At 39.8% G+C, this 26161-nt stretch overlaps 1 protein-coding gene across 1 annotated transcript in view; it reads left to right on the forward strand.

The window, feature by feature from the left end:
• Window positions 1–26161, forward strand: part of LIN9 (lin-9 DREAM MuvB core complex component) — a 2964607-nt gene that overhangs the window by 394982 nt on the left and 2543464 nt on the right. The window contains exon 2 of the mRNA XM_044059638.1: window positions 6439–6471. Within this exon, the coding sequence (XP_043915573.1) occupies window positions 6439–6471 (33 nt within the window). The remainder of the gene's footprint in view (window positions 1–6438; window positions 6472–26161) is intronic.

Below are 26161 nucleotides of genomic sequence, written 5' to 3' on the forward strand. Positions count from 1 at the left end.
TCATCTTTCATGCAGATAAGGTGTCTCTCAGGACCAATCCCTCCTTCATGCCCAAGGTGGTATCCAGTGTGGCCCTTAATCAGTCCATTCATTTGCCAACCTTCTTTTCTAATCCACAAAGCAAAGGGGAACGAATACTGCACTCCTTGGACGTGCACAGACAACTTAGATTTTACTTGGACAGGACTAAACCTCTCAGGAAATCTGAACAGCTGCTGGTTGCATTTGCTGCAGTGGCAGAGGGGAAAGCTATTTCAAAGCAAACCATTTCTAAGTGGGTAGGCCATTGCATTAATTTCTGCTATAAGCACCATGGAAAACGTACCCCACAGGGGTAAGACCACATTCAACCAGGGCTGCATCTACCTCTACAGCCTTTCTCAGAGTGTCCCTACCAGGGACATCCTAGAAGCTGCTACCTGGAGTTCTGCACATACCTTCACCAAACATTACAACTTGCCAATTTTTTCTAAATCCAGAGCTGGCTTTGCCACTGCAGTCTTGCAGGGCCTTATAGCTAGTCCTAATGCTATTTAATTACCTCTTCCCATCCTTGGCTTTGGGAATCTACCCAAATGTAATGACTGCAACAGTGAAACACGAAGAACATAGTACAGTTGTGTGCACTTAACATAAATGTAGATGTTCGAGTGTATTCACTGTTGCAGTCCTGGTTACCCTCCCTGCAGCCCCCTGACTTCTGTTGTCTATACCTCTATTCTTGTTTACTATGCTTAAAGCTTTCTGGTGTATTTGCTTTTTGTTGGAGGTGTAACCTTGTATATAATTGCTTCCCATTATGTGGGCACCTGACATCTGGGGCAAGAAAAACTGATAAAATGGCGTCGGCTGCATGTTTTATACCCCTGACTACCTGACGTCATGGAAGATGATACAGCAACCGACGCAGGACCCAGAACTTTGATTATCAGGCCGATTGAGGCTACTGTAAGCAGATAACCCAAATGTGATGACTGCAATAGTGAATACACTCTAACATCTACATTTATGGTAAGTGTACACAACTGTACTTTTTTATATGTCTTTACACAGGAGTGACTACATAAGAGTAACCACACTGGAAGTACTGGAAGCTAGGGTAGGTATTGGGGGAGGGGTGGAGGTGTGGAATTTTAGTCAGAGGAAATTATGGATAAGATCTTGGTGAAGTTGCATTTCGTGATGCGTTAAGAATTGGTAGTAGTGCTTGATGGACCTCTGGTAAAAAAATGTATACACTTTTTGCTGTTAGTGTGGTGCTGAAAGACTGGAATTTTATGACTTTGTTTCCACTGCATAGAATTGGTTTATGGTAGATGTGGTGGTTTGTATGCCTATTTTTTGCACTTTCACTGGAACACAGAACAGATTTGCATAATTGTCTGCTAGAGTTCCTGAATGTTGCCTCTCTGTTCATGTGCACACAGCATTGCTTCACTGGGAGAGTTTTGACAGTCTGACTTATTGTGTGTGTGTGTGTGTGTGTGTGTGTGTGTGTGTGTGTGTGTGTGTGTGTGTGTGTGTGTTTTTGTTGATCAGCAGTGAGGTGGTCATGCATCTAGCCTTTGATAATGTGCCTTGCAAGAGAGTGGTAGGGAAAATGTACGGAGATGTATTGCATAACGGTGAAGTGAATTGCAAGATGGTGGTCTAAGTTGATGTCGAGAGTAAACATCTGATGATTTTTGCTGGGAATGCTCAGAAGAAAAAATTATGAAGCTGTTTAATGGGACAGTCAGTGTTGTTTTCTGTAATTTAAGTTTTTACATCTTGTGTAAAATGTGTTTTTGCAATAGTCTCATATCCCTTGCATGTTTGTTTTTTACGGGAGAAAGGACTTTTTTTTGGATATTGTACAGAGTTTAGCAACCAATTTTAGCTTGTATGTTACTGATTGGTGTGGTAGCCATGGACTGGGGGCTGTTTTCCACAGAGACGTGCACTGGAAGGCATTGTAGTGTGATAAGTGGCAGCTTACTGGGAGGGATAACTACCAAAAACATAGGTTTGGTGGCGTATTCTTAATCTGGGTAGAGAAGGAAAAAGATGTATGGTCTGTAGTTGCCCTTAAACTCTAAATCTTGAAATGTAGTTTGAAAAGGCACTTTAAGATGGCTATTAATGCGATGTTTTTCGTGTTTCACTGTTAGTCATTACATTTGGGTAATCTGCTGGTAGGTTGCCCTCAGTCGACCTGAATTCCAAAGTCTTGGGTCCTGCGTCGGTTGCTGTCTTCTCTTTCATGACGTCAGGTCATCAGGGGTATAAAACATGCAGCCAACGCCATTTTCTTCAGTCTTTCTTGCCACGCGGTGCCCGAAACAGAAGCATTTCGCAAGTGCCAGTCGGCAGACTACTGAAATATCCGCTTTTGAGTTTTAGAACCAAAGTCTTCAATAAAGCTAAGTACCCCGTTGGGGAAACTTTTTTTCTTGCTTTTTACCCATGTCAGAAAAAGTTAATAATTGTATTACTTGTGGGAAGCAAATACCTCATAAGGATTTCCATTTATACTGTATTTCTTGCCTAGGCCCTGATCACAACGTGCCTGGCTGTCGGTTTTGTGCTAGATTTAACCAACACACTATTAAGCGTTAGTATATTTTTGCATCTAAATATTTTGGAAACAGATTTAACTACCCAGAGATGTCGTCGGATAGCATTCCGACTACCGGAGTACATAAAAAAACGCAAAGAAAAGGACAGAGAAAGGCGGTAGAGATTCAAAACCGACGACGAAGCTTCTAAGCCAGTCGCCGTTACTCAGCGAGGCACTTTCGTAGCCCCTGATACCTGCTACCTTCCAGTCGCAGGCCTCTACCAACACCCATGTGGAGTCCGGCAGCAAGATACTCAAGGTTTTGGACCGACCGATGTATCTCCCTCGGATGGGTCCGGAGCCGCTGAGCAGGCACCGACTTTTGAGGGTGTATTCAGACCTCAACATTTTTATATCAGACCAACGAAAGCTGCAAAACCAAAGGCAAAGACACCTTCTAAAAAACAGATGATCAAAATGGCTGAAGACCTTATTACGTTGATCAGGGGTACCCATCCCCCTCCAGATAAGAGGCCCAGGCAAGACACTGATTATGAATCTTCAGATCAGGTTTCTATTTCTTCTGTTTCCTCTTCTGATCAGGAATTATCTTTACCTCCCCATGAGGATTCTGATGCTGAGGAAGTCTATTCCATCTGCATCTCCTCCTGAGGATTATTCATTTGGAGAAACCTTGCATACTTTGAGGGAGCATTTTCACTGGGAGAGTCAAGACTTCTCAGAATCAAAAAAGAGGCTCAGGGATTTCCTTCTCCTCCCGCAGCACAAGCCTTTAGCCATTCCCCCTGTATTAGACATTGTGGATGATGTTTTTTCAGAGTCAAGCCTGACCCCTGACTCTTTACCTCCGGCTCCCAGTAAGCCAGACAGGTATTACAGGGTCCCTGACTCTCATAAATTTTTATTTAGAAAACCTGCTGCTGATCCTGTAACTATTTCACAGGGTCCAAAGGGAGTTAAGGGCTCTACAGCAAAAAACTCCATCCCCTCCGACAGAGATTCAAGGGCGCTGGACAGATGGGGAAAAAAGGTTTATACATCTGCAACCTTGGCAATTAGGGCCTTAAGCTGTCAATTTCATATGCTTAAGTACCAACAACATATTAATGGATTGCTGAAACAGAAAATGATGTTGATTTCAGAATGTGCAGAAAATAAGGAATTGCAAGAATTATTGCATGCAGCTGAACAAGTTAGAAAGCATACTTTGCAATGTGGTTTTGATTCTTTAGAGGCCTCCTGCAGGGCCACAGTTACTGGATTTGTGATTAGGAGACATGCCTGGTTAAAGGAACAAAATTTGCCTGATTATGTTAAAGCTAAATTGCTAGATGCGCCTTTACAGCATGATTCTCTGTTTGGTACTAAGGCAGAAGAGGGTTTAAAGAAAATGGTAGACAAAGCTTAGTCTATGCAAACTGTTAAAGATTTCTTACAGGTGCAGCCACCTAGATTCAGTAGACACTGGCCTACAAAAAAATTGGTCCTTTCCTGTGTCAGACAGAGCTCAAAGGGGCAAATCCAGACACCCTAAGGGTTCCAGGTACCAGGTCAAAGCAATGGGGAGCATCCACCTCCAAATCTGAAGGAGATAAAGCGCAAACCTACAGAAAGCAATCCCAATGACTTCCCCTCTGCCTACACCAAGCACTTAACTTTTGGCAGCACCCATAGGGGGAAAATTAGCACTTTCTGCTCAAAATTGGCATGTGGTAAAAGTTGGGATTACACAGGTGGTGAGATTTGCCTTCCATTTTACTGGTTTATACAAGGTCACATTTTTACAGTTTTGGAGATTGTACATACAAATAGAAATTACACTAGCAAAAATATTAACAAAATTGTGAAGTGTATGGAGGAAATGGAATATGACCAGAGACCATGGAGGGCATATTAACTCCGTAGATAAAATGAAGCTGCTGTTTGGACACACACTATTTTCTAGGCACAAACTGGTAGGATGGAATGAAGACGAAGAACTGAGAAGGGAGAATGCACGTGGGTAGCAGCTGGAAGGTGAAGGATGCTTCAGTTAGCCTAGAAAATTCTAATTCACAGAGGATGGTGGGACCCTGGAATAGTCTGTCTGATGCCATACAAATCCTGAGAGCTGTTCACAGCTGCTTGAAACTAAGAATGGAATGTACGGGGCTTGTTAGGGGAATGACTGTTGCATCAGTGCTAGCTATAACATTTTGTGTAGACTTAATAGATCACTGGTCTTCCTCCAGCAACCTCATCATATGGAAGTATGTGCATAGAAGACAAGAATACTCTTGTCCCACAAAATTAAAAAAAAAACAAAAAAAACTCTGTCCAAAAGAGCAGAGTGGCAGTGAGTCAAAAATATGACATAGTGATGCAATGTTATTTTGTGAGTGTATAATCCTCAGAATTGTTGATAGTCTAATGTAAGCCAAGTTGTTTAAGCTTGAGATGTATTTTTATTCCTGTCTGCTGTATGACATGATGATATGCTGTAGTCTTACAGAAAGTGGATGTGTGCAAATTTCTCCATATAAGTAGGCCTCCTTAAATAATTATTGGAATGGTTGACAGTTTGATGAAGTGGGTGAATCCTGAGGATGTATTGAGTTGCTGCTTAAGTACAGATACTTTTATTAGCTGATGTTACTACAAGACACGCATCCTGTTGATTTGAACACTGTAAATTTACTTAGAAGCCTGCTGGTGGGGTCTCTATTGCCAGATCGAACGTTTAGGTTTTAGAATACCTAAACATCAAATGGGTAATATGGAAAGCCAAAAATCGTGAATGGCCGCTTTCACGCAGGGAAAGAATTCCCTTGGCCATTATGCAGATTTTGCTGTTTTGTCCAATGTAGAGCGATCTCGGAGTTGGTATATTTAGTTGGGGGGGGGGCACAGCCCCCCCTTCATTTGGGTTTAAAAGTTTTTTGTTTTTTTTTTAATATGGCCAAGGGAATTCTTTCCCTGCGTGAAAGCAGCTGTTTGTGGGTTTTGGCTTTCGATATTACAAGTTTGAAGCTTAGGTATTCGAAAATCTAAATGTTTGATCCGGTAATCTAGACCCTGCTGGTATAACAGTTTCCCATTGCAATACCACCTCATGAAGGTTTATTTATTTTTATTTATTTTACATTTGTTCACCTGGATAGTCCAACTGAGACAAGGCCCTTTTTCAGCAGAGGCCCGGGGAAAAAAGCTCCACAGTACAGCTATAAATTATACATACATGTTGCATTAAATGTAAAAATATAGTAAGGTTAGCAGCCTATAACTTAATGATAAAAGAGATAAGAGACTAATGTACATTATTAAAAAAAAAACATAAAAGTGGAACAAACAAAGAATAGTAGACAATGAAATTCAATAAGTTGATCAGTTAGTAAATGAAATCAACAGAAGTTATAAAATTATTATTAATAGGTTTGCAGCAGAAATCCAATGTAAAGAGGAGACGTAGTAGAAAGAGAGTAAAGTGACTCTTAGGTTGAAGAAGCAGGATAGGTGGAGAAGCAAACAAAGCATAGCAAAGAGTAAAGGGAGAACTAGGGGTTAGGAAGGAGAGAAGAAAAAAGAAAAGTGAGAGTAAGTACTATCTTCAGGTAGTGTGCTTACAGTAACATATCCAATTTTGATTTTGATATTCTTTAAGAGATCTCTTAAATTTGTGGACTTGAGGTATGCTTCTGACATTCCATTCACAGTGGCTGTGGTAGTTGCTTAACTGTACTTTTTACATAAAGCTGTACTTATAACATAATACTGTTTAGAAGAGAATTTACTTGAGGTTACATATGACTTGTCTCAAAAATGTTTATAAGTATAATGTTTAATGTTTTTTTTTGTGCTTCTTGGACATGGACACTAACATGAATGTTTTGTTTTTGCAGGCTCTTCTGCCAAAGCCCTTGTCAGCTTAAAAGGTAAATTTATAGTTCTATTTATTTCCCTTGTTGGAAGTGTAAGAATGTTGAGCTGCACCATTTTTTGTGTATTGAAGTGACCAGCATGGCTCAAGTATTCTTGATGCTTCTTTTAAGTGGCACTTTTAACATACAAAAGCAACTTGTGTTCTAGACCTTACTAAATGATTAAAATCCAGATGACCTTGATATTTAATTCATTATGAACCAGAGGGAGCCACACAGGTAGCTTGTAATTTAAGTAGTAGTTATGGTTCATATTTAGGTGGGCATTTTAGCAGAAGACTGAACATGAAAATGAACTGAGAAAGCTGTTGATAATAGACATTTTACAGATGGAAAAAGTCTTCTTTAGTCAGTGATGTTGCTGCAGGTGACAGCAATGGCTCATGTGAGCAGATGTGATCACTGGTCAATTTTTTTGCAGTTTTTTGGATGTGGACAAAACTTTCATTTGTTTCTCTCAACCTCATGCTGTCACTCCTCCCCAGCGTACCACATTTTTCAAAAATGTGCATCTATCCCAAGTCTTTATTCGCAGACATTTAAGTGAAAGCATTATTTTCTACTATCTGCCCCCAAACAATCTTCTCTGAAGACATCATACACTGATCCTTGTTGAAGATGTTAGGTTACTAGACTGTAAAAATCTTTTAGCCTCTAAATCTTTTTTTTTCTGAGAGAGGATTAGAAAACTGTGCTCTGTTAGAAGTACAATATACTTTATTATTCCATCTGATGGATGGTGCTGTCTCTCTATTCCTCTAGTTTGTTTAAGCATTTAATAGCTGCAGCATCTTTAGAAGTAAGCCATTCTGTCTCTCGTCTTGCATACATTGTTCTATTTCTAGTAACTTATCTTTGAAAAAGGAAAATGAAATGAAAAACAGATGGTGTTTTTGTGCAAGGTAGATCTGTTTGGGAGAGCATCTGTGGCTTTGCATGAAATGTTTTGACCTGTGACATGACTCATTGCTCTCAGGATTGTGTAGTGTGTGTTTAACACCCTGTCCTGGATGGAGGAAGCTACTGTACCAGCTGTAAGGCTTCATTAAGCTTTGAAACAAGCTCCAAAAAGTAAAAACTGAGAGCCCTTCTGTCCATTTCTTATGCTTTTGACTAAGGGTCATCATCCTCATCCTCATCACTGAGAGATAAGGAGAAATATAAAATGAGAATAATGAAATAGAAAAAGGCATAAAGAGTGAAATCACACTTTGAGGCCCAGTTTGAGCTGTATGGTCCACTAGCAATAACTGCTGCTTTTGGTCTTTTCATTGCCTTATCTGCAGTTATTTTGTGATGCAACTACTCTGATATTAGTCTCCAGCAGTACTAATTTCTTTCGAAGTCTGCACTTCTTGTGAGATTTATGTCCATTTCAGTGGGTTCTCATTCTCTGTAATCCATCAGATGCTGGAGATGCTTCTAAGCTCTTCCTGAAAGTCCCAGGCTCCTGGGCAGGTAGAATGTCACCTCTGCTGAATTCTTAACCCTGTCTACTTCATTGAAGTTTGACAGACACTTTAATGCAGTGGCCAAGAAAACCAGCAATAATTTGGGATGTTTGTTTAGGTTCAGAGCTTTAAATCCAGATGTATATCCCATCTACTAGTATTCTGAAGACCCCAATGTATGACAATCTTGAGCAGGAATACAATTTTGAAATGATTTATCATGGTCTCTTAAAAAAGACCACAATAAATCATTTCAAAACTTTTCCAACCTTTAATGTGAACTTTAACCTGTACAATTCAATTGAAAAACAAAAATCTGTTGAGGGGAAAATATGAAAAATAAAAAAAAATACATTAAGCTGGTTTTATAAGTGTGCACACCCTTAAACTAATACTTTGTTGAAGCACCTTTTGACTTAATTACAATATTCAGTCTTCTTGGGTAGGAGTCTACCGGCATGGCGCATCTTGACTTGGCAATATTTGCCCACTCTTCCTTGCAAAAGTGCTATATATCTGTCAGATTGCAAGGACATCTCTTGTGCACAGCCCTCTTCAGGTCACCCCACAGATTTTCTATTGGGTTTAGGTCTGGGATCTGGCTGGGCTTTCCAAAACATAAATTTTATTCTGGTGAAGCCATTCTTTTGATTTGGATGTATGTTTGGAGTTGTCGTCGTGTTGAAAGGTGAAATTCTCATCTTTAGCTTTCTAGCAGACACCTGAAGGTTTTGAGCCAAAAGTAACTGGTATTTGGAACTGTTCACACTTCCCTCCACCTTGACTAAAGCCCCAGTTCCAGCTGAAGAAAAGCAACCCCAAAGCATGATACTGTCGTTGCCATGCTTCACCTTGAGAATGGTGTTCTTTTGGTGATGGGAAGTGCTGTTTTTCCACCAAATGTACCTTTTGGAATTGTTGCCAAAAAGGTCAATCTTCGTCTCATCAGACCATAACACATTTTCCCACATGCTTTTGGGAGACTTGATGCATTGTTTTGCAAATTTTAGCTAGGCCCGGATGTTCTTCTATGTAAGAAAATCTTCCGTCTTGCAACCCTACCCTATAGCCCAGATATATGGAGAATATGGGAGGTTGCTGTCACATGTAGTACACAACCTGTACTTGCCAGAAATTCTTGCAGCTCCTTCAGTGTTGCTGTAGGTCTCTTGGCAGCCAACCTGACCAGTTTTCATCTGGACTTTTCATTAATTCTGGAGGGATGTCCAGTTCTTTGCAACGTCACTGTTGTCCAATATTTTCTCCACTTTTTGATGACCGTCTTCACTGTGTTCCATAGTATATCCAGTGCTGTGGAAATTTTTTTTTTATCTTTCTCCTGACTGATACCTTTCAACAATGAGATCCCTTTGATGCTTTGTAAGCTGTCTGTGACACATGGCTTTTGCTGTAGCAAGCAACTGAGTAAATGTCAGGAAAATCCTACTAGGACAGCTGAACTTTATTTGGGGTTAATCAGAGTCTCTCTAATTGATGGCAGGTGTGCACCCAAGAAGGCTGAATGTTGTAATTAAATCAAAAGGTGCTTCAAAAGTATTAGTTTAAGGGTGTGCACACTTTTATGCAACCAGCTTATTGTATGTTTTTTTTTTATTTTTTATATTTTTCCCCCAACAGATTTGTTTTTTCAATTGAATTGTACAGGTTATAGGTCACATTAAAGGTGGGAACATTTTGAAATGATTTATTGTGGTCTCAGTTTTTTATATCACAAAACTTGGCATTTTAACAGGGGTGTGTAAACTTTTTATATCCACTGTATATATAAAATATATATATATATATTGTTTCCTGGATACTAGCAGTAGTTGCTTTTCATCTTATTCATGATGCGTGCATTTTTTTAACTGTGTATTAACTTTAGGCTATTTATTTACTTACTGACATTTATTTACCAGGAAAGTCCGACTGTGCAGAAGGTGCTCATTTTCAGAGGAGGTAAAGGGCGAAAAGCTCCAGATGCACAAAGTTTCATAAATACATTATGTAAGAGCAGTATATAACTTTACACAACAGTACAACATTTAGAAATGAAATTTAAAAAAACAAAGACAGCATACATATAGTTAAAAAGTTCAGGTAAGCAGTATTGCTTAATTTAGTCAAGAATACAGACATAAAATTAAAATGAGGTGAAGAGAAAGATGGTTAGATTTAAGAAATTGCTGATGAGTTTGAGATAGGGTTGTATATGAGATAAGATTATGGTTGTATATGAGATAAGATTATGGATAGGAGGGCAAGACCTAATAATAAAAAGGGTAAGAAGGTTAAGGCATAAAATAGATAAAAGTAAATAAATATAGATAGGTAGTCAGCTAAAGGATGAGTAGTAGTTAGTAGAGAAGTATACTTCGTGGAAATAGTAGGGTATAACTGTATCAGCCTAGGCTTGGGCATGAGCAGAGCCAATTTTTGGATAAGAATTCTTTTAGTGAATGCCTGAAAGTAAGAAGGTTGGGGTTAGATCTTATAGATAGCGGTAGGGGGTTCTGTTTTTTTAAACTACACAGTAGTAGAGGCTTTGTCCAGATCTATTGGGTTTATGAATTGAAAGGAGTTGTTTATCCTCTGAAGGGGTCTTTTAGGGAGAAAAGTGTGGCAGATAGAGCAAAGGGCAGGGCAGGCTGCTGGTTTATGAACAGTGTTGTGCGTTGTAATAAGTTTTTAAGAAAGAAGATGTTGAAGCTCAAGTCATTTAAGAAACTGAAGAGCTGCACAGTTATGTGAGTAGTATGATGCATTAGTTGTGAACTTAATTTTATTGTAGCAGTATTCATATTTGGCTATTAGTGAGCACTGTAGGTTGGTGAGCTTTGTAGCAGCAAGGGAAGTTCTGGTTGATTTATTTAGAAAATGTTTATGCCTGAAATGCATGCACAGTTTCTGATTTTTTTTGTGATATATGAAGATCAAATTGAAGATTACCTTCTATTGTGACAGATAATAACTTTGATATGTGGGACTCCTTTGATTATTGTATTATCCATGGAAAGAGTTTTGAAATGATTTAGTCTAACAGATGTTTTACGAGTAAAGAGTAGTAATTTGGTTTTCTTAGGGTTAAGTAAAAGTTGGGTGTTGGTAAGCCAAAATTCAATAGAGTGAACACTTGTGTTATTTGTTGAAGGTGTGGCAGATTGAAGTGCAGATAATTGTGGAATCATCTGCATATTGAATGACAGAGTCTTGACAGGAAGAGGTGTAGAAATTAGTAATAAAAATATTAAATAGGGTAGGATCAGTAGTAAAGCTTTGGGGAACATCAGTTTTGTTAGATATGGTGACAGAAAGCTGTGCCAATTTAATTGATTGTTGTCTGTTGGGTAACTAGTGAACCAGTGGAGATCAGAAGATGATAGACCAAGGATTGATAGTCTCTCATCCAAAACCCCTACATCAACTGTACTGAGTGCCTTTGACAGGCCGAGTAGTAGTGAGGAGACAACTTTTCCAGAATCTCTACTCTTGTTTACAGTGTCCATGTAGGATAGTAGGGCAGCAGTTATGCTATGGGCTGGCCGAAAGCCATGTTGGGAAGAGGTAGCAGTTGATTTTGTAGGAGATAAGCTGTTTGTGTACACATTTTTCTAGGATATTTGAAAGTGGGGATAGAATGAGTATGGAGCAAAATTTAGTTATGTTAGTACAGTTGCCTCCTTTTAGCAAAGGAGTAATGTAAGACTTTTTTTCCATAGTGATGGGAGAATAGGATTCAAATACAGATCTGTTGATGAAGGTATTAATAGGATAGTGTATGGCTTTGGCAGCCAGTCCAAGGCATTCAAGTGTAAGGTTATCTGCTGAGGTAGAGTCAGGTTTCAACTTGAGTATTAGTATTGGTTATACATGTGGTAGTGGGTGGGAGATTGGTGGAGGTAGCCTTACTGAGTACTGGTGGGAAAGAACAGAGGTGATTTATGAAGAGTCGGTGGTACTGTGAGAAGGAGCTTTCTGTAAGTGAGGTTGGACGAGTTACATATGGAAAGGTGAGTAGTACATATGGTTAAATTGGATATACTTGAGATAAAGTGGGTATTGAATAGGTATACGATTTGAAGAGATGTGCTTTCATGAAATGGACTAGGTTCTTTTTTTAGATACTAGGTTAAGCAGTGAATTTGTAGAAGATCGATATTTTTGGGGGGTTATGCTTGGCATTGTTTTGTATGAGTGCATGACATTGCTTTTTGTCCTGAATTGCTTTTTTCTAATCTGGTTAAGGAGTTGTCTGAAAATCTGTAAATTTGTGTTGATTTTATGCTTTTGCCAATCTTTCCATGCCATGTCCCTGTCAGTCATAAGGTATTTGCACAGCTTTGAAAGCCAGGGAGCGTTACTGGATTTGCTTCTTTTGTGTAGAGAAGCTAAGCTATTTTGAGGGCATGTAAAACATTGAATTTAAATATTTTACTGCTTCATCTAAAAGGTGACCTTTTAATGTGGACCAGTCTGTTGCTGTTAATAAATTAATGAATGACTATTGATTACATTTTGAAAGATGGGTAAAATGTAGGTTTTTTGGCCATATAAGAAATAGCTCTATAGGTATAAGCTAGTAGGTGTTCCCTTAAAATGCCTGGGAGTCTTCCAGCTGCAATGATTTTAGCTGGGTTGGAGAGTAGAAGCCATTCAAGGATGGAACCTTGGTTGTTAGTGTTGTATCTAGTTGGTGAGTTAATAAGTTGAGTAAAGCCAAATAAGTTCATAGTGTTGGTTGGAGGTTAGGCTAAGTCAGTTTATAGTAACATCACCTCGTATGATAATTTCATTTTTGAAAGTGTTATATAGATTTGACAGGATATTGTCTAAAATGGGTATATTGTTTCCAGGAGGGATACTAGGTACTACAACACATTTATTTATAGGAAGGTTATGAGGATATCGACATTGGTGAATTTTGGTATGGTGTTTGAGAAAGGGGTCAGGACATATGAGTTATGGTAGAATAAGGCTGTTCCTCTTGCTTTTCTGTGGGTATCTGCTTTAATAACACTGTAGCAGGGGTGGGGTGGGGGGATAAAAACTCTGAGCCTTTTTATGTTAAATTTGAGCCAGGTTTCTGCAGCAGCTTTCTACATATGGTGTATAGTGAGTTATCCAGGCATAAAAGTATGACATTTTGTTACATTTACTAAAAAAGTTTACTTTAACAAGTTTCAGACATTTTGAAGGGGATGCACTAATATGAAGGCTGAGTGGGACTTGGGTTAGGATGAATGTCGTCTAAGTGGGATATGTTTTAAATATAGTAGTTGTCTCTAAAGCCAGTTTTTGCTTTTATGAGTTTTTTTTTGTTTTTTTTGTTTGGGAGGTGTGTTTGAAGTATTTTCAGTTTAGAGTACAGGTACTTACTATGTTATACAAGTTGGTGGAAATTTCGTAATAGCTGCTGTTTGCATGCTACTGAATACGGGTGGATATCACAGTTGTTTTTGCTGTTATAAAGTGAAAAGTGTAGAGTATGCCAGTAAAAAGAAAATTGTGGTAGGATGGAGGGGGTGCCGTCATGGTTGATGTATTGCAAGGTTGCAAGATTTTGGAGTAAAGGAAAGGGACAAGGATGGGAAGAATAATGGAGATGGTAGGTGTACTAAATAGGTGATGAGTATTGGATGAGATATATGTGGGGTGAAGGTGAGTAGGAATTGGGGCTAGGGAGATTAGTGAGTCCAAGCACAGTAAGGGAGAATGGGTGGGGTCCACACACCAAAGAGAGGGAAGGAGTTGCTACAAAAACTCAGTCAGGTAGGCATCCTGCTAAGTCATAAAATGGTTGAACTTGCAAGCAGACTATAGTATGCTGAAAATATATAGCGCAATTTTATGGATAGAGATGTATTTGAGATAAAAGTAAAAGAAATGTTACATAACAGTACGACTTCTATCTCTCGAGTCTAGAAGGAGAAGAGGGGCAGGTCTAGAGTTTAGAGGGATGATTAGAAGAGAGAAATGATTGTGAGAGGTGATATTTCCCAGGAAAGATTCATTGAAATTCTCAGTAATTTACACTACCTGTGTTGTAATTCATCATTGCAATTAGGTAAGTTAATGTGTTGTATGTACTTATCTGAGTTTTTTTTTTTTTTTTTTTTTTGCTGCTGGAGTACCCCCCCCCCCCCCCCCCACTGTTCCCATAGAAAGAAACTATGCCCAGTTGAACATTTCACGTCAACAAATGTAAATAATCTTTGTCACAAGCTGTGCTCTGTTTCTTTGGTGTCAGCATGCTGTTTTGTATATCTTATATATTGGCAAGCATTTGACATGGTATCACACAAACTTAGAGAGGATGAGAAGGACTGACTGTGGGTTCTAGGATGGTAGATTGTTAATATCTTTTATGTGCAATGCTTTGTCAACAAATTTCCTCTCAATATCTGTGTTTGTTGCATTTACTTGTTAGTGTTGGTGAAACGACACCAAGTTATTCTAAGTGTTTTAGTGAGAAAATTATGGAATTTGCTCATTGAATATTTGATTGTTTGCTGTTCTACCTTTTTACTTATTTTTAGGTCAGTATTGTAGATCACTGTGTGTATAGTACCTAGTTAGCCACTGTAGCTATATGGCACGTACATGTGAGTTACTGAGCATATGCAAGATCAGTGACATTTTGTATAGTCAGCCAGTGAATGCAAGCATGAATAGAGATGCACATGCGAGTGTGTTTGAAGTAATGAGTCAGTCAGTTAGCTTAAATGTATCTTCCTGTTACAGCTCCTGATGTGTTTATTGTATAATAAACAACTTGAACCCATCACAGTGCCTCAGTGTCTCATTTGAATACACGAGACATGTGACATGGTGTCAGAATGGTATCTGAAGTTGAAGCAGCTCGCAAGCCATAAGGCATGCAGTTAGAAGTGGAGTAATATACAGGGGCGAACTCGTAAACAAATCAGCGGTTATTCAAAGTTACTTAAATTCGTTTAAATGATTTTTCAGTCACCAAATGTGTGGTGAAGCATTCAAAATGTTGCAAATAATTACCAAGATAAATAAAATGTCCGAAATTGTGACTTACTGATAAAAGTATTTGAAATAAATGCAAAATTGTTCAGATTAATTTCAGAAGTGTTAAAATGTATGAAAAGGCTAAAACCACATTTTTCACAGTGTACTACTTTTTTGCATTAACTGAAGCCTCTCGAAGTGTCCGGAGTGTGTGCAGTGTTAAAGTAAAACCTTTTCAGAGAGATTGTTGTGCATTTGAGTGTAATTATAAGTACCCGGGCTATGCTTATATTTAAACGTATTTTGTTATGGTAGAGGGATTTTGCAGACCTGGATCGCTGGTGTTTGATGTTGCTGAGAACTGACGAGTGTTTGAGCAAGAATGATATTTTCATACAGGCTACATTTTCTGATAAAGATGCACATATAAAGGCATTCATACATCTTAATTTAGCTGTCTTGGAAGCCATTGAGAGGGAACGTTAATTTGTGTCTGTACCTGCCGTGTATGCAGGGGAGGGGGAGAACTGCTGCCATATTATGATACAGGCTGAAACGTGGGGAGACCCTGAGTGTTTAAAACGTGAATTTAGAGAAATGCGTAACCCTCAGATGAATATTATAATGGAAAGGCACATGTTTTACACAAAAAAATCAAAAGCCTGGTGAAACTATAGCAGCATATATTACCAACTTAAGAAATAAAGCAAAAACATGCAGATTTGGTGATCTGAGAGATGAGTTGATGAAAGACAGGCTTCTGTGTGGTGTTAATGATGCAGTGAGGAAGATTTTGCTTAGATGGAGTGATTTAACATTGAGCAAAGCCATTGAGATTTGTCAGATATGAGCTTAAAGAACAGCATACGAATATGCTTAAGAATGGGAAAAACATGCATACAGTGTCTGCTGGTGAGAATGTTGATAGTGTACAACATAAAGCTAAGATGACAAAGAAATATAAACTGAATGGGGCTGCTACAGGCAACCTTATTGTTAGCTGACGTAATTATGGAAGAAGTCATGAGCCCAAACAAGAGAGTTCCTTAGCTTTTGATCAGCAGTGTCACAAATGTAAAAAGTGGAATCATTTCAAGAAGCTTTGCAAGTCTAAAATGCCACATATTTTTATTAAAAGAGAGCATCCGAAGAGAGATGTGAGCAAACTTTTTATGTTGATGGTGTCTTTGTGATTGATGAAACAGTTAACACAGTAGATTATCAGTTGGCAGTAAAGAGTGAAATATTTTGTACTGTTCGGATTAATGGGAAAAACCTGTAGAGCTCAAATTTGACACTGGATCCAAGTGCAATGTTATTTCAGCACAAATGCTAAAGTAAAAGCTGGTGAGAAACTTGTTTCAGCAAAGTGTACAAAACTAGTTGGTTATGGTGATCAAGAGATTCAAACTGATGGCACAGTAGTTCTCACATGTCATTCTGCTCGGAACAGCTATGACTTGCAGTTTTGCATAGTCAAAAGACACGCAGTCATTGTTAGGCCTCAAAGACAGTTTGAAAATGGGAATGATTTCATTTAATAGAGGTTCACCAGGCAAGTCTGAACAATAATGATAGTTTTACACAGAAAATTTGTAGTGAATATGCTGATATTTTCACAGATGAGCTTGGCAAACTTCTAGTCACATATTCCATGAAGTTAAACCATGAAGTAAGTCCAGTTGTCAGACAAGTAAGGAAGGTTCTAGTAGCTATGCAGAGCAAAGTAAAAGCAGAGCTTGACAAATGGCGAATTTAGGTGTAATAACTCGAGTAAAAGAGCTGACTAAATGGTTATCCTCCATGGTTGTAGCTCATAAGTAAAGTTCAGATGATATTCAAATATGTATTGATCTGAGGGATTTGAACAGAGCTTAAACATCCTCATCATCCAATGCGCACAGTAGAAGTAGTAGCCGTTCTCATGCCAAATGCCACTGTTTTTTCAGCCTTGGATGCAAAAAGTTCATTTTGGCAAATTTCGCTGGATCACAAATCTTCATTGTTAACCATTTTCAGTACACCATTTGGTAGATACAAATTGAGAATGCCATTTGGATAAATTTTGCTTTTTTCTGGTTATCCTTGTGCTATCATAGTAGACAACATTATTGTAGGGGGCAATGGAAAAGTCAAACATGATAGAAACCTCAAGAAAGTCCTAGGCTATGCAAGTCCTTAGGCCATGCATGTTAAGTAAATTTTAAACTGTATCCTCAGAAGTGGAAATTAATAGGCGACTCTATAGTCAGGCACACTGATGCCCCACTAACTAGGCTGGACAAGGAGAAGGTTACAGTTAGCTGCCTGTCGGGTGCCAGGATCCTCTACATAACACAAGCACTCAGGTCACTCCAGAACAAGTACAAATAAGACTCTGTCATTGTCCATGTTGGTGTGAATGACCTGAGATGTACCTCCCTGAACTACATGAAAAGAGACTGGTAATGTAGCCCAGGCCAGTATGACCCTGACCCTGAGTAGCATCCTGCCCTCACCGAGAATGATGCCACAGTATAAAGAAAAAAATTATCAGTTTCAACAATTGGCTAAGTTTCTTGTGTCATTCAAAGGGGATCCAGTATCTGTCCGCCTGGGATGACATGCTCGACAAGCCACGTTGCTTTACAAGAGATGGCTTGCACCTGTCACCCTTAGGCTTTCAAATACTGGCCAAGGCTCTTGCCGCTCCCATAGTGCCTTTTTTAGGCAAGGCTCAAAAGACAAACCCACCACCATAAATATTACAAGTAACCAAAAACTGAGGGTAATGCTACTCAACGCCAGAAGTCTAAACCTCAAGATGCACACACTCGAGGCACTCCTCAGTATGGAGAACAGCGACATTTGTGCAGTAACAGAAACCTGGTTTAAGGCTCCTGAGATTACCCCAGCACTACCAGGCTGTAACTCATACCATACCTTTCGGCCACAGAACCAGGACCGAAACACAAAAGGCGGGGGTATATTCATATTCATCAAGGATACCCACACCTCTAGGTTACTGGTGCAGCACAATGCATCAGAGATCATCCATGTGCAACTAACAATGGGCAAAACTGCAATCCAAATTGTAGCTTGCTACAGATCACCCACCATGACCCAGGACCCTATTCCGTATTTCTGGAGACACTGGGAAATATGAAGGTCCTACCAAACACCCTAATACTGGGTGATTTCAATTACCCAAACATAAACTGGGTGAACTACTCAAGTACTAACTCCCTTGCCCAAAACTTCCTAGAATTTATAAACTTGAATGCCCTGGATCAACTGGTCAACACCCCCACCAGAGGGAACAACATATTGGACCTAGTCATCACCAACATGGACGACCGGTGTTCCACACCGGAGGTCAATCCCTCGCTGGTTAGAGCAGACCATAAATTAATCACTCTGGATATCCACATTCCGCCCCACCCCCAATCAAGGAAACCACCATGAAAAACTTTTCAAAAGCAAACTTTACATTACTTAAGACCGAGGTGGAAAGGTTCACAGCCGCCATGCTAAAGGACAATGCTGTCCAAGCTGCTGAAACCTTTACAAAGGCACTCTGAGGATCTGCAGGAATGCATGGATTGTGCTATCCCAAGTAAAACCAAGACTCACTCCTCCAAGAAAAGGAAACCAGTCTGGTGGACCCCTGCCATAAACAAGCTGTACAATAGAAGGAGGAAACTAGTACAGAAAAGAGTGAAATCCCAAGAAGGAAGGACATCCCTGATCAGTATCAGCAAAAAACTACGAATCCTCATTAATTCATCCAAGGCTAGCTTCGAAAGAAAAATTACCAAGGACTCCAAAGATAACCACAAAGCGTTCTTTAGCTATGTCAAGAACTTAAGTGGAACCTCTCAGATCTGCTCTGAGTTAGTGCAGAATGGCACGAAATACACTGAACCGACTGATATTGCCAACATTCTGGCAGAAAGGTTTAGTGCAAACTTCACCCCCCTCTCACCCCCTAAAGGGCTCATAACCATACCAGAAGAATGTAGGGCCCCGTCAATCACTGTCACACAAGTTAAAACAGCCCTAGCCAAAGCCAAAAACACAGCTTCAATGGGACTGGATGGTGTGGTGTCCCAGGCTGTGTCTTACAAGAGCTCCAAAATGAATTAACCCTTTACCTTAACACACTGTTCAAACTCAGCCTCTCTACAGGCTATGTACCCACAGAGTGGCACACAACAACAATTATCCCGCTCCACAAAGGTGGAGCCACAACGAACCCTGGGAACTATTGCCCTATAAGCCTGACTAGCCTGGACTGTAAGGCTATGGAGCGCATCATCATGGAACACATTAACGGAGACATTGGGAACCTCCAAACCTTGGACCCTACCCAGTTTGGCTTTAAGGGCAGATCATGCCTCCTAAACCTGGTGGACTTCTTTGAGACAAACAACCAAGGCATTAGACGAGGGAAAGGAGGTCCACACCGCCTAACTAGACCTTGCAAAGGCTTTCGACACCATTCCCCATTCTGGTATTCTAGACAAGCTCACCATCTTGAACATTAACCCCTACGTCACGAGATGGGTTGCCATCTGGCTCACAGAACCCACACGGTGAGAGTTGCAGGTTCTAGGTCCGAATAAACCAGTTACAAGTGGCGTCCCCCAGGGCTGAGTCCTAGGACCCCTCCTGTTCGGTATAGGTACAGGCAAGCACAGGAGGACTATGGCTGACCAAGTTTGTAGACGACTGCAAACTAGGGGCCATAATTGATTCTCCGGCTGATACAGACACCCTCCAGAAGGGTCTCACTGAAACGGATACCTGGTGTCAAAATCATGGTCTCAAGCTAAATGCCAGAAAGTGCATAGTCATCCCCTTTGGAAAAAACAAAATACCCATGAGCTACCACATAGGTGGTAGTCCCCTAAATGCAGAAAATGTAATAAGGGGTCTGGGGACCCAAGTAGATAGTAATCTCTCTTTTGATAATCATATTGCCAAGGTGGTTAGAAAATCCTTCTATGTGGCCCACCTAATCACAAAAGGGTTCGCATCTAGAACAAAAGAGGTTATTGTGCCTCTCTACTCATCACTCATTAGACCCATCATAGAATACAACACCTCATTTGGGATGTACCTTACAAGACACCTGCAACAGCTGGAAAGACCACAAAAGTACCTCACCAAGAGGATTTTTGGCCTCAAACAGATGCCCTATGCAGCCAGACTCAAGAAACTCCAGCTGTACTCGGTTGCATACCGCTTACTCAGAGGTGATCTCTGCCTGACATACAAGGCCATGTCCAACCCTGAATTGATGGACATGCTCCACCTAAAAAAAAAAAAAAAACAAATCCCGGAGAACTACACGCTCTGGAGATATAAACTTCACCACAATGATAAATAGGATGTGCTGGAGGGACAGATTCCTGTCCCAGAGACTCCCCATGCTTTGGAACAGGATTCCAATATACGTCAGGCAGAGCCCCTCACTAAAACTCTTTAAGCAAAACCTTGACGGGTGGATGGGAGACTGAAACTTTACCCCAGGGATCACTGCAGTGGCTCTGCTGGACAGAGGCACAGGGAATTAATCTAAGGGGGTGGCGAAAGCCAACACATTCTGGCTAGGCTTATAAATGCCCTTGGGCAGATAGCCTAGTACTAACCTATGAAGGAAGTTACTTATATGGGTCATTTGTTTGCCAGTTCTGGCTTATAACCAGATCCATCTAAACAAGCAGCAATTCTTGAGATGCTAGTTCCAGAAAATGTCACATCTTTACAATGTTTTTTGATATGGTCACCTATTTAGAAAAGTTCACCCCAGACCTGAGTGAGCTTTCAGCAGCATTACGTGAGTTAACACGTAAAAAGGTAAACTGGTCCTGGCTGGAACAGCACTAAAAAGCTTTTGACATTTTGAAACAGAAAATTGCCAGTCTACCCACATTGAGATATTATGCTGTTCACAAACCTGTAACTCTTTTGTGTGATACTTCAAAGTATGGTCTTGGTGCAGCATGTCTTCAAGAAGGCATACAAGTAGCCTGCGCATCCAGAACTTTAACCCAAACTGAAATGCAGTATGCACAAATTGAAAAAAAGCTTTTGTCAGTAGTGTTCTTATGTTCAAAGTTCCATGATTATATTTATGGCAAGCTTGTTCAAATATAGACTGATCACCAACCTCTAGTGACAATTCTAAAACAGACAATACATACAGCCCCAGCACGCCTGCAACACATGATGCAAAAATTGCAAAAGTACGATTTCAATATTGTCTATACAAAAGGGAAATTTCTGTACCTTGCAGATGCTTTGTCTAGAGCACACAGACAAAAACAACAGGACAATGAGAAAACAGATTTGGAAGTCATAAATTTTTCCTCACATCTTGATGAACTCAGAAATCATGCAGCTTCAGACCCAATTCTACATAAGCTGAAACACATCATCAGTCATGGATGGCCAGTACGACATACTAGTTTACTACTTGACATACAGCAGTGCTCTCTTTACAGAGATGAGCTCATGATGGATGATGGAATCATCATGAAAGATCCTAAAGTGGTAATTCCTACAGCATTAAAAAAAGGAATATATCAAAATTTTGCATCATGGTCCCCTGGGTACAGATTCTACCAAAAGGGCAAGAGGCATGGTATTTTGGCCTTTGATGTCAAAAGATATAGAGGAGGAAATTCTAGCATGTTCTGTTTGCAACAGTACCAAATTGCACCAACAAAAAGAACAACTTCAGCTAAACCAAATTCCCAAACTATAATGGTTGATGGTTTCTATTGATATTTTCAAATGGAATAGTCAACATTATTTAGTGTTAGTAGACTCTTATTTGAATTGGTTTGAAACTGACCTTAACGTCCAGCACTGTCATTACAAAATTGAAAAGAGATTTTTCTGTTCATGGTAGTCCACACAGTTGTATCTGACAGTGGTGCACAGTTTGCAAGTCAGCAGTTCAAGAATTTTGCTAAGTCTTGGGACTTTGTCTATGTTACTAGTAGTCCTGAGTATCCACAGTCCAGTGGATTAGCTGAACATGCAGTTCAAAGTGAGAAATGTTTACTGGAGAAATCCAGGAGAGATGGTACTGATGTTTTACTTAACCTATTTGATCTCAGAAACATTCCTCAAGATAATTTGCTTGGTTCACCTACTCAGAGATTGATGTCCAGACAGACTGTAGCAACTCTGATCAGTAAACAATTATTGACACCAAATGCAAAGAACAACAGAATGGTCAAGACTCAACTTTTGAAAAAAAATCCCAGTCACAAAAGTTGTACTACGATAAGTTCAGCAAGCCTCTTAGACCATTAAGACAAGGAGAGATTGTGAGAATGCAAACCTCTAAAGGATATGACTGAGTGGGAATTGTCAAAGAGATTTGTGAAGAACCGAAAGCTTGCATCATACAATCTGATGGAATGGATTTCAGAAGGAATCGAAGATGCATATTACCAGTCTCCGAACCAGTGAAGCAGCAGATTGCTTGTGCCAGAGAGACTATTTCTCAGAGTGACTCAACACTTGTTCAAATTCCAGAGGACTGTGTACTTTCTTAAAGTAATCCTGATATAATCCCCGAAGTTCCAGTTGTAAAAGAATCCCCAGAGACTGTCCCTGTTGCTAAACCCAGTCAATGCTTTTATGTGACCAGATTGGGTAGAATTTCCAGACCCGTTCAGAGATGTACAGCGGCTTGGGCTTGAATTCATTTGTTATATGCCGATGTGATATCTAGCTTGTAAAATATCTTGTTCTCCTATTTCATGTCAATAAAATCAAAGAGGGAGGATGTAGATCATTGTGTGTATAGTACCTGGTCAGCCACTGTAGCCAGATAGCATATGCATATAAGTTACTGAGCATGTGCAGGATCAGTGCCATTTTGTATAGTCAGAGTGAATGCAGGCATGAATGGTGATGCATATGCGAGTGTGTTTGAAGTAAGAACTTTAGGCTGTATGGGTTCTCATTTCCAAGATACAATTAGCCAGTTTCCAAAAGCCATGACTTCTAAGGGGATTTCTGACAAGATTTTAGTCTGCAGCTTGTGCATTACTGTGTTTGGGTACTCTAGAAAGAATAAATGTGCTGTTTTGTATAAACAATTTGATAGCTTACCTTCCAACTGAGTTGTTGCAGCAATTCTAACTATATCAAAAGTACCTCCTCTGTCATAGTATGGATACTTACCCTGTTTCTACTGGTCCACCTTATGTAGTTCCTAGAAAGAAAACACAACTTACCAGAGAGCCCTTGCTGATTCCATGGGCCTAGTTTTTGCTTTAGCTGATGGTGAGTGATTCTGTAGTGATCAGTAGCCATTCCTCAGACAACATACTTCTCTGAATGTCCCTGATGAAGTCCTTTCAGCCACCATGAACTGGAGAGCCGCCATGTCCTCTTTGTCTGTTCCAGTGTCTAATGTGGGTGTAGGAGAACACCCCTTCTGGGGTGTGTGTGTGTGTGTGGGAGGGTGCTGCTGGATGCGTCAGGGGGAAGAGACCTCTTGTGGGAGGAAATATGCTTTCTCCAAGTTGATCTTTGCATATACTTATAAAGGAAAACCAAAAAGTTAAACATTATTCAGTACAATGGGCATCTGTAAGGAAAGATGATTTTCTTACCTTAGCTGAGAAATTTTTGCCGGCAGTCAGTCCTGGTATACTGTGTGCAGTACCTGTTAATCAGGTCAGCCAAAATATTTGTAAGGAAGACATGTTCGTTGATTCTGACAGACATAGACAGAGACAGGTCTTTTGTCTCCTGCAAGTTAAACTCTGTTAAAGTGATTTTCAAGCTTAACTTTACATCACAGCATGTAGTGCAAAAACTACTGAACAACACTTTTACCCTTCAGGGAGCATTTTCTTGTATTACAACAAGAAAAAGTCTTTTAAAAAATACGTTTTCCATCCCCTCATGTTAATGAAGGAAAGCAGTAAACTTTAACCTTAGTGGCATCAATGTAGGAAAAACATATGTTGCATCCATAGACTTAGGTTCATAGGTGTGTACTAGGCTAATGGCCGTGGAGCCTTTACAAGCCTAGCCCATAGGATTACCCTGGCATCGTGCCACCCGACCTTAGTTCCTAGTGCCTATGTTGAGTAGAGCCACTGGAGTGATCCCCGGGGTGAATAGTTCCCATCCACTCATCAAGATTCCTCTTGAAGAGGGCCAGTGAGGTGCTCTGCTTGACATGTATGGGAAGTCTGTTCCATAGCATGGGCAGTCTCTGGGTTATGAACCTGTCCCTCCAGCATATTCTGTTGTTTGTGGTAATGAGGTTGAGGTCTCTGGAACGTGTGGTGCTAAGAGATTAGTATCTCTTTAGATGTCACATTTCTAACAGAGCTGGGTCAGACGTGGCTTTGTAAGTCAAGCAGAGATCGCCTCTAAGTAGGCGATATGAGAGAGAGAATAGAGTTTTTTTGAGTCTGTCCATATAGGACAAACGTTTAAGGCCTAGGATCCTCTTTGTGAGGTACTTTTGTGGCCTCTCCAGTTGTTGCAGGTGTCTAGTGAGGTACATGCCAAATGGGACATTGTACTCAATGATTGGCCTAATGAGGGAAGAGTAGAGGGAGACAATGACCTCTTTCTTCCTGGATGCATAACCCTTGGTAATGAGATGTGCCACATAGAAGGACTTTCTGACCACAGTGGCAATATGGTGGTCAAAAGAGAAGTTGCTGTCAATCTGTGTTCCTAGATCTCTTATAACGCCTTCTGTGTTCAATGGACTACCATCGATGTGGTAATTCAAGGGAACTGGGTTTTTCCCAAGGGGGATAACAACAAATGTTTTGACATTGAGCTTTAAGGCCATGGTTCTAGCACCAGTTGGTCTCGTTGAGGCCTTTCTTGTAGGATGTCACCATCACTTGGAGAGTTAATAATAGCTCACAACTTGCAATTGTCTGCAAACTTTAATGAGAGGCACTGTTGCTTGTTAGTCCAAAGTAATATCATAGCAGTAAGTATTAAACTACAGTTCAAATAAATTTAGTAACAGGTTTAAGAAACTTTTTAATAAGAATTGTTCCAAATACATAACTATAGACAACTGTAAAAATGCATAACTGCATTTGACTCCTCAGATGCCACAATGTATACCATGACACTGAAAAATCACTTTAGTTAAAAAAAAAAAAAATCTTAGTCTTCACATCCTCGTTTGGAGGAAGTTTCTGTATATTATTTATTTATTTATTGGCATTTCTTTACTGGGAAAGTCCACTGGGCCAAATGAACCCATTTTCAGTGGAGGCCCGGGGAGAAAAGCTCCGCAAGACAATGAATGTACTGGTACATAGCATTCAAAATAGGTAGTAAATACAAACAATGTTAACAAAGAGAGATGGTATTTAGCAAGACAATAGAGTAGAAAGGATATACATATGAACTATATACAGATATCAATTTGCATATACATTTTAACACAAGTAACTTGTACATTATCCCTCTTTTCAAAGGAGGTGACTCTACTGAGTATTCTAACTACCGCCCTATAGCGTTACTATCTCCTCTTGCAAAAATTATGGAGAAATGTATCCACAAACAGTTACTAAATCACCTACTAAACTATAATCTCCTGGCTAATTGCCAACACTGGTTTCGACCATACCATAGTACTAGCACAGCCTTACTATCCTTCATCGACTCAATTAACAAAAACCGCAACAATAATACTCCTTCTTCGGCATTCTTCGTAGACCTGTCCAAAGCCTTTGACATGGTCAATCACCAACTTCTTCTCCATCGTTTAAAGTCTTTCTCTCTAGATAATCCTGCCTTAAGCTGGTTCACATCTTATCTAGACAACCGAAAACAAGCAGTTCTATGGGACAACCAACTCTCTGATCTTCTCCCCATCACTATAGGAGTCCTACAGGGCTCTATTTTAGGTCCTCTATTGTTCTCCATTTTCATTAATGAACTTCATCTAGCTACTCCACTAACAACTTGCATTCAATATGCAGATGACACTACCATCATTTGCTCAGCCTCAACACAGACAGAACTTCACTCTCTCACACAAAAAAACTTCACAACTATAGAGCAATGGTTCTCTAATCATTGTCTTCTCCTCAACCCCAAGAAAACCAAACTCTTGCTCTTTTCACCCACACACTTGTCTTCCTCTATCCATTTTACGCTAACATCTGATAATGGGACCATTATCTCTCCTGACTAAACAACAAAACTCTTGGGTATTACTATTGACAATCAATTAAAATTTGACAACCATATTAACC

The sequence above is a fragment of the Protopterus annectens genome, chromosome 1.part2 (genome assembly GCF_019279795.1).
Source record: "Protopterus annectens isolate FY-2018-M chromosome 1.part2, PAN1.0, whole genome shotgun sequence".
Lineage (NCBI taxonomy): Eukaryota > Metazoa > Chordata > Ceratodontiformes > Protopteridae > Protopterus > Protopterus annectens.